Source organism: Nerophis lumbriciformis, linkage group LG10, assembly GCF_033978685.3.
Source record: "Nerophis lumbriciformis linkage group LG10, RoL_Nlum_v2.1, whole genome shotgun sequence".
NCBI lineage: Eukaryota > Metazoa > Chordata > Actinopteri > Syngnathiformes > Syngnathidae > Nerophis > Nerophis lumbriciformis.
In genome coordinates, this window is record NC_084557.2 from 1,297,501 (window position 1) to 1,312,500 (window position 15,000).

At 46.8% G+C, this 15,000-nt stretch overlaps 1 protein-coding gene across 1 annotated transcript in view; it reads left to right on the forward strand.

Annotated features, from left to right (window-relative positions):
- The window catches only part of sema3d (sema domain, immunoglobulin domain (Ig), short basic domain, secreted, (semaphorin) 3D), a 216,130-nt gene that overhangs the window by 114,517 nt on the left and 86,613 nt on the right, over nt 1-15,000 (forward strand). Inside the window, exons 4-5 of the mRNA XM_061970443.2 lie at nt 12,464-12,526; nt 12,636-12,752. Of these exons, the coding sequence (XP_061826427.2) occupies nt 12,464-12,526; nt 12,636-12,752 (180 nt within the window). The remainder of the gene's footprint in view (nt 1-12,463; nt 12,527-12,635; nt 12,753-15,000) is intronic.

Here is a 15,000-nt window from a genome sequence, read left to right on the forward strand (position 1 = left end):
ATGCCGCCCAACAGTTTGTCAGTAGAAAAAGACAATAAAGGAAACATGACACATCAAAGAGACTAGACAGACGCCATGTTGTCTCCACAAAACACAACTGGTCAGCAAAACAACCCAAGTACAGACAGAGCAAGAACATGGCGTTGATTTAATTTGTAGCTCAATGAAGTCCCCAAGACCAACAAAAGTGTCCCTCGTCAGGAGTGACCTGTCCTTGCTCTGTAGGACCACGTGTTTTGATTTCAAACAACAACAAAACGGGCTGAACGTGACCCACGTTTCAAACATTGCCAAACTCAAACCTGTTTACTCCATGGCATGGCTGAGCTAACTGGAGTGGTTGTTTCACAACTAGGTCGTGGAGTCCCCCCCTCGAGTGACTATGTCAAGATACTGAACCCACAGTTGCTCCTGATGTTGCGTCTTCAGTACATGCATGAGGAAGTAGTGTCGAGGGGGCCGTCTTGCAACACGAGGGTTCTTGGTTCGTATCCTTGCCACGGCTGTTGCGCCCTTGGGCGAGACACTTCACCCAGCTTGCTCCTGATCGGTCGGGGTTAGCGCCTATCTTCTTTGCTTCTTTACTTTTTCTTTACCCATGATTGTCTCACACACACACTAGGTGTGGTGAAATTGTTCTCTGCATTTGACCCATCACCCTTGATCACCCCCTGGGAGGTGAGGGGAGCAGTGGGCCCGGGAATAGATTCAACCCCCAATTCCAACCCTTGATGCTGAGAGCCAAGCAGGGAAGTAATGGGTCCCATTTTTTATAGACTTTGGTATGACTCGGCCGGGGTTTGAACTCACGACCTACCGATATCAGGGCGGAGACTCTAATCAGCCACTGAGCAGGCTCTATCTTCCGCTATCAATGTGTGAATTGGTGAAGTTGGGTATCAGTTTGGCAATGGCGGGCCATGCGTTTCTCACCTAGGCCTTCAGTGATGTCCTACTTAGTCCGACTTCACCTCTCAAAATACCGTAATTGATGTCACCACATGGACACGCCTGGAGATACTATACAGAAACCCACTAGCACACTACTACGCATTGGATCCCGTCAACAGTGTACACAACGGTCTATTTTTCTGCGTATTTAACATTCGATAAACCCGCTTCAGCAATTAAAACATATCTTACATGGTACTGTCAAATGAAATGAAACATGACAAAATTAAGGAATAAAATATTTGAAATCAAAATTTGTAGCACGCATTCGGCGCCGTATAAGCCAGTGGTACCGCTCGTAGTTGGTCATAGTCGATTGATTCGTGTGAAAGTCGCGGGCAAACCATTTAACCGCCGGGATTGCTTCCAGCGTCGGCCGACCTCGTCTCACAAGATCTAGTTTTTCTTAAGTATTCTTCTTGAAACTGGTCTTGCAAATATATATCTGCCACCTAATCAACATGTTGCTCTCCTTCTTTGGGAGTACCGGTGAGTTTTCTGTGGTTTTCTATGGTTCGTATGGCTGTGGTGCCATTTCCTGTTTTCGCAACTTGTGATTGGATACTCACTTGGGACTCCCAACTGAGTATCCAATCACAGCGTAAGGCCAGCTAAAAGGCCATGCTGACAACAACTCAGAATCAGAATCAGAATCAGGATCAGAATAGTTTGTATTGCCATTGTTTGAGAACGGGTTCACAAACTAGGAATTTTTCTTGGTGCAATCGTGCAACATAAAACACGTATAACACAGAATAGAATAACATGAGCTGTAACTGAGCTATCAGATCTTGTTATTGTTCATGTGCCCGGTGGTCGAAGGGAAAAAACTGTTCAGGTGGTGGGAGGTGTGGGTCTGGATGCACCATAGTCTCCTGCCTGAGGGGAGAGGGGAGAATAGTTTGTGTCCAGGGTGAGAAGAGTCAGCTGTGGTCCGACCCACACACCTCCTGGTCCTGGAGGAGAACAGGTCCTGGAAGGATGGGAGCTTGCAGCCAATCACCCTCTCAGCAGCACGTACGATGCGCTGCAGTCAATGCTTATCCTGGACTGTGGCGCCAGGGAACCACACGGAGGTGACGATGGACTCGATGATGGCTGAGTAAAACTGCACCAGCATCTCGGTCGGCACCTTAAGTTTCCTCAACTGCCGAAGGAAGTACATCCTCTGCTGGGCCTTCTTGATGAGGGAGCTGATGGTCGGCTCCCACTTGAGGTCCTGGGTGATGGTGGTGCCCAAGAAACGGAAGGAGTCCACAATGAAGACGGTGGTGCGTGAGTCAATCAGGGTGATGGGGGTTGGTGGGGCTGTGAGTTTCCTGAAGTCCAAGATCATCTCCACTTTTTTCTGGGCGTTCAGCTCCAGGTTGTTTAGGCTGCACCAGGACGCCAGCCGGTCCACCTCTCTCCTGTAGGCGGACTCGTCGCCATCCGAGGTGAGCCCGATGAGGATGGTCTCTTGGCTAATGCAATTGTCTATCAACCGGTTGTGTCTGTTCACTTACAGCGCACGGACGCCCGCATTGTTGATTCTGAAGGCCTCGGGCAGATTTTGTATAGCATGGCAACATAAGTTAGCTGAATTCTGATTGGATAAAAAACTCTAACCTAAAACAACAGCGTTGGAAGGAGCATAATATGACATGAAGAGAATATGAATACTTTTAGATCAGGGGTGCTCACACTTGTTCTGCAGGCGAGCTACTTTTCAATTGATCAAGTCGTGGGGATCTACCTCATTCATATATATCATTTGTATTTACTTATTTATGAAATATATGTTTTTGTTAACAAGTTAAAGGTGTTTAATGATAATACAAGCATGTTTAACACATATAGTTAATATTGTTAAAAAATTAAAGGTGTTTAATGATAATACAAGTATGTTTAATAAATATAGTTAATATTGTTAACAAGTTAAAGGTGTTTAATGATAATACAAGCATGTTTAACACATAGTTAATATTGTTAAAAAATTAAAGGTGTTTAATGATAATACAAGAATGTTTAATACATATAGTTAATATTGTTAACAAGTTAAAGGTGTTTAAAGATAATACAAGCATGTTTAACACATATAGTTAATATTGTTAACAAGTTAAAGGTGTTTAAAGATAATACAAGCATGTTTAACACATATAGTTAATATTGTTAATAAGTTAAAGGTGTTTAAAGATAATACACGCATGTTTAACACATATAGATTCCTTTCTTTCATGAAGACAAGAATATAAGTTGGTGTATTACCTGATTGTGATGACTTGCATTGATTGGAATCAGACAGTGGTGCTGATAATGTCCGCATTTTCGAATGGAGGAGAAAAAAGTCTCCTTTCTGTCCAATACCACATGAAAGTGGTTGGTTTTTGGCATCTTATTTGTCCAGCTTCCGTACTCCTTTGTATACACTTTACAAGAAATACATTGTCGGCAAACTGCGTAGCTTGCTAGCTTGTGCATGCCAGCTTTCTGAGACTCTTATTTTGTTAGCGCAACTGTGCAACTGTGCAGTCGGTCTTTGGAGTTTTGACGACAGGTACGGCGCCAGAGTCTGTTGAAATAAAGTGTTTCTCGCCTTCCAGTCGGTAATTTTAACGAGCTGGCAGCAGCCAGCGTCATCTCAGAAGACCCTCGGGTGCCGTGAATGTCAATCAAGTGACGAAAGTGACGTCATAGTGAAGATTTATGATCGCTCATTTTTAGGACTATTTTTTTAATGCCTGGCTGGTGATCGACTGACACACCCTCCGAGATCGACCAGTAGCTCGCGATCGACGTAATGAGCACCCCTGCTTTAGATAGTTAGGGAAAGTAAATAAAAAGTCACTTTTATCTTTAATTATCATCATGATTTCTGGTTATGTTAAGCCAGCAGAAAAGGTCTTGCTGGCCCTGACGGCCCACCACTGCGTATTGATATAGTAAAGCGCTGTAAAAATACAGACCAGTTACTATTTTATGTGGAAGCGCCCAGTTACCAATTAGGGGTATTGAACTTAGGTCAGAACAAAAAGATCCTACACTATCTTTCCAACATGCTGTTGGGATCTTAGTACCATCTGCTAATAACATGAATGCTAAAGATTGATTCTGATGCGTCATCTATGTTGCTGCTTCTTGATCTTAGCGCTGCTTTCCATACCGTCGATCATAACATTTTATTAGAGCGTATCAAAACACGTATTGGTATGTCAGACTTAGCCTTGTCGTGGTTTAACTCTTATCTTACTGACAGGATGCAATACGTCTCCCATAACAATGTGACCTCGGACTATGTTAAGGTAACGTGCGGAGTCCCCCAAGGTTCGGTTCTTGGCCCTGCACTCTTTAGTATTTACATGTTGCCGCCGCTAGGCGACATCATACGCAAATACGGTGTTAGCTTTCATTGTTATGCTGATGACAGCCAACTCTACATGCCCCTAAAGCTGACCAACACGCCGGAATGTAGTCAGCTGGAGGCGTGTCTTAATGAAATTAAACAATGGATGTCCGCTAACTTCTTGCAACTCAACGCCAAGAAAACGGAAATGCTGATTATCGGTCCTGCTAAACACCGACATTTATTTGATAATACCACCTTAACATTTGACAACCAAACAATTACACAAAGCGACTCAGTAAAGAATCTGGGTATTATCTTCGACCCAACTCTCTCCTTTGAGTCACACATTAAGAGTGTTACTAAAACGGCCTTCTTTCATCTCCGTAATATCGCTAAAATTCGTTCCATTTTGTCCACTAGCGACGCCGAGATCATTATTCATGCGTTCGTTACGTCTCGTCTCGATTACTGTAACGTATTATTTTGGGGTCTCCCTATGTCTAGCATTAAAAGATTACAGTTGGTACAAAATGCGGCTGCTAGACTTTTGACAAGAACAAGAAAGTTTGATCATATTACGCCTATACTGTATATACACCTTTATATACATATATACATATATATATATACCTATACTGGCTCACCTGCACTGGCTTCCTGTGCACTTAAGATGCGACTTTAAGGTTTTACTACTTACGTATAAAATACTACACGGTCTAGCTCCAGCCTATCTTGCCGATTGTATTGTACCATATGTCCCCGGCAAGAAATCTGCGTTCAAAGAACTCCGGCTTATTAGTGATTCCCAGAGCCCAAAAAAAGTCTGCGGGCTGTAGAGCGTTTTCTATTGGGGCTCCAGTACTATGGAATGCCCTCCCGGTAACAGTTAGAGATGCTACCTCAGTAGAAACATTTAAGTCCCATCTCAAAACTCATTTGTATACTCTAGCCTTTGAATAGCCCCCCTTTTTTTAGACCAGTTGATCTGCCGTTTCTTTTCTTTTCTCCTCTGCTCCCCCCTATCCCTTGTGGAAGGGGAGACACACAGATCCGGTGGCCATGGATGGGGTGCTGGCTGTCCGGGGTCGGGACCCGGGGTGGACCGCTCGCCTGTATATCGGTTGGGAACATCTCTGCGCTGCTGACCTGTCTCCGCTCGGGATGGTTTCCTGCTGACCCCACTGTGGACTGGACTCTTACTGTTATGCTGGATCCACTATGGACTGGACCCTCACAATATTATGTTAGACCCACTCGACATCCATTGCATTTGGTCTCCCTAGAGGGGGGGTTACCCACATATGCGGTCCTCTCCAAGGTTTCTCATAGTCATTCACATCGACGTCCCACTGGGGTGAGTTTTTCCTTGCCCTTATGTGGTCTGTACCGAGGATGTCGTTGTGGCTTGTGCAGCCCTTTGAGACACTTGTGATTTAGGGCTATATAAATAAACATTGATTGATTGATGATTGATGATTAAAGACAGCCATGTAATGTATCCTGACATTCAAACCCTAACCTGCGATGCAGTTTGTATACAGTACACTGAAATGAACTCAGGCCGTGTATTGTGAGAGCAAAGGCCTCCACTTTCTGTCCGCTCCGGGTCGTCATATGTCAACACCACATCTCATACATTCAATAAAGAGCCATTCGACACAAAAACAGACACAAGCACTCTCCATATGTTTGAGTTCATGAGTGAATGTTAACGCAGCTGAGGTTGACCTGCGGTCGGGGTGGCCATGTGTTTATTTGATGCTTATCTGGTTGTTTTAACTCTTCATGCTGCTCTCAGACTGTTGCCTCTCTGGTCACTGATACTGATTCAGACGAGATTAGCACTGCGAGACTAATTTTCAGGGCTTTGGGGAGCTTTGACGGTGAACCTGATCTAGAACCACAAGCGTCACGGTCTTTTTTAGAAACTGACACTTAGTAGCAGGCATTTTGTGAGGTTCTGAACTAGTTTTTTTTGTTTTCCTTTTGGTTCGGGACCCTTTGGGACTGTGAAGTCTTGAAAGTAATAATAATAATAATTGAAGCTGCAAGCAGCGTTGGTCGGGCCCGCGTATTTGGCAAGTGCTAGTCCTAAGTGTCCCAATACTTTTGTCCAGTTTTAGTCCTAAGTGTCCCAATACTTTTGTCAAGTTGTAGTCCCAAGTGTCCCAATACTTTTGTCCAGTTTTCGGCCTAAGTGTCCCAATACTTTTGTCCAGTTTTCGGCCTAAGTGTCCCAATACTTTTGTCCGGTGGTAGTCATAAGTGTCCCAATACTTTTGTCTAGTGTACCTACCTTGTCTGCATTGTGTGGGCACGCTGGTGCTTCCTGCTTTTAAGCAGCCATCTTAAAAAAACAGCAGCGCAGCAGCATCAGCGCAGCGGGTCTTTGAAGGCTCATAAAATCAAAACCGGAGCAGGTATTAAAATGCTGTTCTGTTATTTTATACACAAGGGTTTAGTGTTAGTTTGAAGCCGAAACGACAAACGCGCTCAGAGGAGATAGTTTTTGAAGGAAGGTGACCGGTTTTTACAAAAAAATTGTTTTGAAGGGGGAATAACAAACTTCCTGTTTATTTTTGCTGGGGGTTGTCAATTTATGAAATGTAGGTCTAAGTGAGACCTACATAGAGGTTTTTGTTTCATGTCTCTCCGACCTTTCCAGTGGGAGTTACAGGCAGTTTTGTCAGTTTTTTCATCCGAGGAGCAGTTTTCTGTGCGTTTTATTAAAAAATTGCGCTAGAGCACAATTTGGAGATTTGGGGTTAGGTTTTTTTATTAGATCACAAAAGTGACTGTTTTTAGTACTTTTTTGTCTTGAAGGGGGAATTGCCAACTTCCTGTTGATTTTAGCCCAAGAATGTACTATTATGAAATGTAGGTCTAAGTCAGACCTACATAGTGGTTTTTGTTTCATGTCTCTCCAACCTTCCTAGTGGGAGTTACAGGCAGTCTAGTTTTTTTTTCTAGGGAGCGCTAGAGCGCAATTTTGAGTTTTGTTGTTCGTTTTTTTTAAAAAAGAAAATTTTCGCAGGTCCTGATGTGTGGGTCAAATATGGTGAGTTGTGAAGCATGTTAAGTGGGTCAAATTACAGTTTAACGTGGCGGTGGAAGAATAAAGAATAAAGAATAAAACCTTACAAATTCAATAAGTCCTTATGTCCCATTGTATAAGGACTCCCTTTGGGAGTCCTTATACAATGGGCCATGCGGGCCCTAATAATAATAATGGATTAGATTTTATATCGCGCTTTTTCTATTATTAGATACTCAAAGCGCTCACAGAGAAGTGGGAACCCATCATTCATTCACACCTGGTGGTGGTAAGCTACATTTGTAGCCACAGCTGCCTTGGGGTAGACTGACGGAAGTGAGGCTGCCAGTTTGCGCCTACGGCCCCTCCAACCACTATCTATCATTCATTTATCATTCATTCACCAGTGTGAGCGGCACCGGGGGCAAGGGTGAAGTGTCCTGCCCAAGGACACAACGGAAGCGATTTGGATGTCAAGAGGCGGGGAGCGAACCTGCAACCCTCAGGTTTCTGGCACAGTCACTCTACCCACTACGCCATACCGCGCACCGGGAGCAAGGGTGAAGTGTCCTGCCCAAGGACACAACGGAAACGATTTGGATGTCAAGAGGCGGGGAGCGAACCTGCAACTCTCAGGTTTCTGGCACGGCCGCTCTACCCACTACGCCATACCGCCCCTAGTGTCTAAGTCACGAAAGTGGTGGCACTTTTGTGACTTCTGCGGTGCTTTTTTGTGAACTTCTGGATCTGCCTCAAGGCAGCCTTTTGGCCTTGGAGACCAGCGGGGAGCGAACCTGCAACTCTCAGGTTTCTGGCACGGCCGCTCTACCCACTACGCCATACCGCGCACCGGGAGCAAGGGTGAAGTGTCCTGCCCAAGGACACAACGGAAACAATTTGGATGTCAAGAGGCGGGGAGCGAACCTGCAACTCTCAGGTTTCTGGCACGGCCGCTCTACCCACTACGCCATACCGCCCCTAGTGTCTAAGTCACGAAAGTGGTGGCACTTTCGTGACTTCTGCGGTGCTTTTTTGTGAACTTCTGGATCTGCCTCACGGCAGCCTTTTGGCCATGGAGACCAGTCCTTTTTGGAGAGACTGGAGGAGATGCGGATGAAGAGACAGGGCTGCGGAGCTGGCGCTGAGCGCCGGGACGGACAAGCTTTCACAGTGTCTTGGCTGAATGAGCAGGTATCGGACACCTCGGTCTCCTTGGACGTATCCATGCGGACTGGACACTGGCCGAGAGTTGGTGGGCGGCCGAGGGTGGAGTCGACTCTCTTGGTTGCTTTGTTGGGTCTGCTCCTGTCTCTGGCCATGCTCCCCCCAGCAGACGATGACATGGAACATCGCAGAGGCCACCACGGTGTATATGCTTACTGTTGTGGCTGTGCGTAGAAGTGGCTGCTTGCATTGGCTCTGCTCTTTAATCAGAATCAGAATCAGAATCAGAATCAGCTTTATTGTCATTACGCAAGGTAACGAGATTGAGGCCATTCCATACAGTGCGATGTGTGCATGCTAGAAAAACAATGTGCAAATATATAAAAATATAAAAAATGTAGAAGTGCAATGAATATGGTGTGAAATTAATATATACATGAAAAAAAACAACAAAAACAGGGTGGTTGGTGGAATGGGTTATTGCACCGAAGAGAAGGCAGTTATGAGGGACAATGGGGCAGTCCGTTCAGGATGGTTATGGCCCTGGGGAAGAAGCTGTTCTTTAGCCTGTTTGTTTTGGTTTTAATGCACCTGTAGCGCTTCCCAGAGGGCAGCAGGTGGAACAGATCAGAGCCAGGGTGGGTGCTGTCCTTGATGATGGCACTGGCTCTGTTGAGGCAGCGGGAGGTGTAGATGTCCGTCAGAGAGGGGAGAGGGCGGCCGATGATCTTCTGAGCCGTCTTGACCACTCTTTGCAGCCTCTCCCTGTCTGCTGCAGTGCAGCTGCCGTACCATACCGTAATACAGTAGGTCAGCAGGCTCTCGATGGACGAGCGGTAGAAGGTCAGCAGCAGGTCAGGCTTCAGGTTGTACTTCCCGAGGACTCTAAGGAAGTGTAGCCGCTGCTGAGCCTTCTTGATGATTGATGTGGTGTTGACTGTCCAGGAGAAGTCATTAGAGATGTGGACTCCAAGGTACCTGAAGGTGTGGACCCTCTCTACACGCTCGCCGTTGATGTAGAGGGGGGCAGGGTCGGTGCTGCTCCTCCTGAAGTCGACGATGATCTCTCTGGTCTTAATGTCTTTAATGTCCTTTGTGTTCTTTGATGTTTCCCTCTTACACACATGTTTATGGTTGGTATGAGTTTTTTTCCCCTTGGCCTTAGTCTGGACCCCCTCTCCAGGGGCCCGGGCTTAGACTGAATATTTTACCTGTTTCCCACCTTTTTTGTAAGGGGCGCCGGAAGTTGGCAGACCCGTCAGCGATCCTGTTCTGTCTCCCTGTAATGTTTGATCCTGCTCTTGAATGGGATTGTGCTGACAATCTTAAAGGGGAACATTATCACCAGACCTATGTAAGCGTCAATATATACCTTGATGTTGCAGAAAAAAGACCATATATATTTTTTAACCGATTTCCGAACTCTAAATGGGTGAATTTTGGCGAATTAAACGCCTTTCTAATATTCGCTCACATCGGGAAACAATCCGCCATTTTCTCAAACACCGAGTCAAATCAGCTCTGTTATTTTCCGTTTTTTCGACTGTTTTCCGTACCTTGGAGACATCATGCCTCGTCGGTGTGTTGTCGGAGGGTGTAACAACACCAACAGGGGCGGATTCAAGTTGCACCAGTGGCCCAAAGATGCCAAAGTGGCGAGAAATTGGACGTTTGTTCCGCACACTTTACCGACGAAAGCTATGCTACGACAGAGATGGCAAGAATGTGTGGATATCCTGCGACACTCAAAGCAGATGCATTTCCAACGATAAAGTCAAAGAAATCTGCCGCCAGACCCCCATTGAATCTGCCGGAGTGTGTGAGCAATTCAGGGACAAAGGACCTTGGTAGCACGGCAAGCAATGGCGGCAGTTTGTTCCCGCAGACGAGCGAGCTAAACCCCCTGGATGTCTTGGCTCACACCGTCCCTTATGCCACCGAAGATGATCAAGAGAAGAATATCGACCCTAGCTTCCCTGGCCTGCTGACATCAACTCCAGGGTATGTCTACAGAATATATTAATTGATGAAAATTGGGCTGTCTGCACTCTCAAAGTGCATGTTGTTGCCAAATGTATTTCATATGCTGTAAACCTAGTTCATAGTTGTTAGTTTCCTTTAATGCCAAACAAACACATACCAATCGTTGGTTAGAAGGCGATCGCCGAATTGGTCCTCGCTTTCTCCCGTGTCGCTGGCTGTCGTGTCGTTTTCGTCGGTTTCGCTTGCATACGGTTCAAACCGATATGGCTCAATAGCTTCAGTTTCTTCTTCAATTTCGTTTTCGCCACCTGCCTCCGCACTACAACCATCCGTTTCAATCAATCAATCAATCAATCAATCAATGTTTATTTATATAGCCCTAAATCACAAGTGTCTCAAAGGGCTGCACAAGCCACAACGACATCCTCGGTACAAAGCCCACATAAGGGCAAGGAAAAACTCACCCCAGTGGGACGTCGATGTGAATGACTATGAGAAACCTTGGAGAGGACCGCATATGTGGGTAACCCCTCCCCCCCCTCTAGGGGAGACCGAAAGCAATGGATGTCGAGTGGGTCTGACATAATATTGTGAGAGTCCAGTCCATAGTGGATCCAATATAATAGTAAGAGTCCAGTCCATAGTGGGGCCAGCAGGACACCATCCCGAGCGGAGACGGGTCAGCAGCGCAGAGATGTTCCCAGCCAATGCACAGGCGAGCGGTCCACCCCGGGTCCCGACTCTGGACAGCCAGCACTTCATCCATGGCCACCGGACCTGTGCCCCCCCCCCCTCCACAAGGGATAGAGGGGAGCAGAAGAGAGAAGAAAAGAAACGGCAGATCAACTGGTCTAACAGGGGGGCTATTTAAAGGCTAGAGTATACAAATGAGTTTTAAGATGGGACTTAAATGCTTCTACTGAGGTAGCATCTCTAATTGTTACCGGGAGGGCATTCCATAGTACTGGAGCCCGAATAGAAAACGCTCTATAGCCCGCATACTTTTTTTGGGCTCTGGGAATCACTAATAAGCCGGAGTTCTTTGAACGCAGATTTCTTGCCGGGACATATGGTACAATACAATCGACAAGATAGGACGGAGCTAGACCGTGTAGTATTTTATACGTAAGTAGTAAAACCTTAAAGTCACATCTTAAGTGCACAGGAAATACATGCGTAATCTGTTGAATCGCTTAAGCCGCTGAAATCCGAGTCTGAATCCGAGCTAATGTCGCTATATCTTGTTGTTCTTTCCGCCATTTTTGTTTGTGTTGGCTTCACTATGTGACGTCACAGGAAAATGGACGGGTGTTTATAACGATGGTTAAAATCAGGCACTTTGAAGCTTTTTTTAAGGATGGGTAAAATTTTGAAAAAAACTTCGAAAAATATTATAAGCCACTGGGAACTGATTTTTAATGGTTTTAACCATTCTGAAATTGTGATAATGTTCCCCTTTAATTTACCCTCGGGGATTATTCAAGTATTTCTGATTCCGATTCTGTTGTCACGGTTTTTTGCAGGTCCTCATGTGACGCATAGTAAGACCGGGTTACCGGTCTATGTTCATACTAAGTTCTTTCACAGCTTATTCTGTATGAATTCCTCCGCGGCATTTTTGACTCAGGAGTCCTTTTAACATTAAGGGGGTATGTTTGCATGCTCCAAAGTTTGGCGATAGCTCCCCTTGGTAGGTTACAGCGGGAGGCAACACGCTAAGCACATAAGCCTGTTATAACACATGTGTGAACATGGCTCAGCACACTGAAGGGGATGAGGGGGGGGGGGGGTTGTATGTTGTGCGTGTTTTGCTTTATGGTAACCGCATCTGGACCTGACAGTTACGAGGCTGCGCAACGACGACGATAAAGCGAATGCCAAATTCCGCAAATGTTGTGCCACAACAGGAGGGAGACTGTCATCTTTTATGATGTCAAGATTGATATTATGCTCATAAATCACAGCGCAGAGGCCTAACATAGTGCATTGTCTCCAACTCTTACTAGATCCACTGGCCTGCACCTTGGGACCGGGTGGACGCTTGCAAACTGGCTGGCAAAAATTCAAATGTACGTAAAACCTCACTTGACCTTGAAGTCTTAGTGGAAATGACTTGAACCCGATCGATGCAGAACTGCACGTTTTTGTTTCGCAATGTTCAACGTCTCGTCCCGGCAGGAGTGCGCTAACTTCGTGAGGGTGCTCCACAACTACAACGCGACCCATGCCTACGCCTGCGGGACAGGAGCCTTCCACCCCAGCTGTGCGTTCATTGAAATCGGCGGTTCCAGACAGGTACAGATAATGAACATGGTGTACAGCAGTGTCTTTCAACCTTTTTTTGAGCCGAGGCACATTTTTTTCTCTGAAAAAATTACGGGGGCACACCATCAGCAGAAACGTTTAAAAATATTGTTGGTGTTTTCCTGCAGCAGCTTCACGCCTTCCTTTGAGCGCTATTGCCTGCCCTGCTTTGCATTGGCAAACAAGACTATTTCAGTTGTGTGGACGCTATCCTTCTTTGTGAGGACATTTTTGATTATCATGTCATGTAAGTAGTTTGCCCAACCAGTCTACATGTGTTTTGTGGACTTGGAGAAGGCATTCGACCGTGTCCCTCGGGAAGTCCTGTGGGGAGTGCTCAGAGAGTACGGGGTATCGGACTGTCTGATTGTGGCAGTCCGCTCCCTGTATGATCAGTGCCAGAGCTTGGTCCGCATTGCCGGCAGTAAGTCGGACACGTTTCCAGTGAGGGTTGGACTCCGCCAAGGCTGCCCTTTGTCACCGATTCTGTTCATAACTTTTATGGACAGAATTGCTAGGCGCAGTCAAGGCGTTGAGGGGATCTCGTTTGGTGGCTGCAGGATTAGGTCTCTGCTTTTTGCAGATGATGTGGTCCTGATGGCTTCATCTGGCCAGGATCTTCAGCTCTCACTGGATCGGTTCGCAGCTGAGTGTGAAGCGACTGGGATGAGGATCAGCACCTCCAAGTCCGAGTCCATGGTTCTCGCCCGGAAAAGGGTGGAGTGCCATCTCCGGGTTGGGGAGGAGATCTTGCCCCAAGTGGAGGAGTTCAAGTACCTCGGAGTCTTGTTCACGAGTGAGGGAAGAGTGGATCGTGAGATCGACAGGCGGATCGGTGCGGCGTCTTCAGTAATGCGGACGCTGTATCGATCCGTTGTGGTGAAGAAGGAGCTGAGCCGGAAGGCAAAGCTCTCAATTTACCGGTCGATCTCCGTTCCCATCCTCACCTATGGTCATGAGCTTTGGGTTATGACCGAAAGGACAAGATCACGGGTACAAGCGGCCGAAATGAGTTTCCTCCGCCGGGTGGCGGGGCTCTCCCTTAGAGATAGGGTGAGAAGCTCTGCCATCCGGGAGGAGCTCAAAGTAAAGTCACTGCTCCTCCACATGGAGAGGAGCCAGATGAGGTGGTTCGGGCATCTGGTCAGCATGCCACCCGAACGCCTCCCTAGGGAGGTGTTTAGGGCACGTCCCTCCGGTAGGAGGCCGCGGGGAAGACCCAGGACACGTTGGGAAGACTATGTCTCCCGGCTGGCCTGGGAACGCCTCGGGGTCCCACAGGAAGAGCTGGACGAAGTGGCTGGGGAGAGGGAAGTCTGGGCTTCCCTGCTTAAGCTGCTGCCACCGCGACCCGACCTCGGATAAGCGGAAGAAGATGGATGGATGGATGGACAAACCATCCTCGACACGTTCCGACTTCTACAAAGCCATGAACTACCTGCTGCCACCTACTGATGTGGAGTATTACATGGTTACCCTGCCGAGCTCTATACAGCAAAGACACTAGACAACAGCACATTATTTCATCCATCCATCCACCTTCAACCGCTTATCCGTAATCGGGTCGCGGGGACTACAGCTCCAGCAGAGACCCCCAGACTTCCCTCTCCAAAGCAACATTAGCCACTTCCTCCTGGGGAATCCCGAAGCGTTCCCAGGCAAGAGAGGAGATGTAATCCCCCCATCTGGTCCTTGGCCTACTACAACTTGACAAAAGTATTGGGCCACTTGGGACTAAAACTTGACAAAAGTATTGGGACACTTGACTACAACTTGACATAAGTATTGGGACACTTCGGATTGCCACTGGACAAAAGTATTGGGACTCTTAGGACTAAAACTGGACAAAAGTATTGGGACACTTACGACGAATACTAGACAAAAGTATTGGGACACTTCGCACTAAAAGTAGACTAAAGTATTGGGACACTTAGGACTACCACTGGACACAAGTATTGGGACACTTACACTGGACAAAAGTATTGGGACACTTGGGACTAAAACTTGACAAAAGTATTGGGACACTTAGGACTAGCACCTGCCAAATACGCGGGCCCGACCAATGCTGCTTGCAGCTTTAATTAGGGCCCGCATGGCGCCGCGTGGTCTTTTCCCAGTGGGACGTGCAACGAGGACCTCCCTAGGGAGACGTTCGTGAGGCATCCACACGAGATGCCCGAACCACCTAAGCTGGCTCCTTTCCAAGCAAAGGAGCAGCGCCTCTACTCCCGAGTCTCTC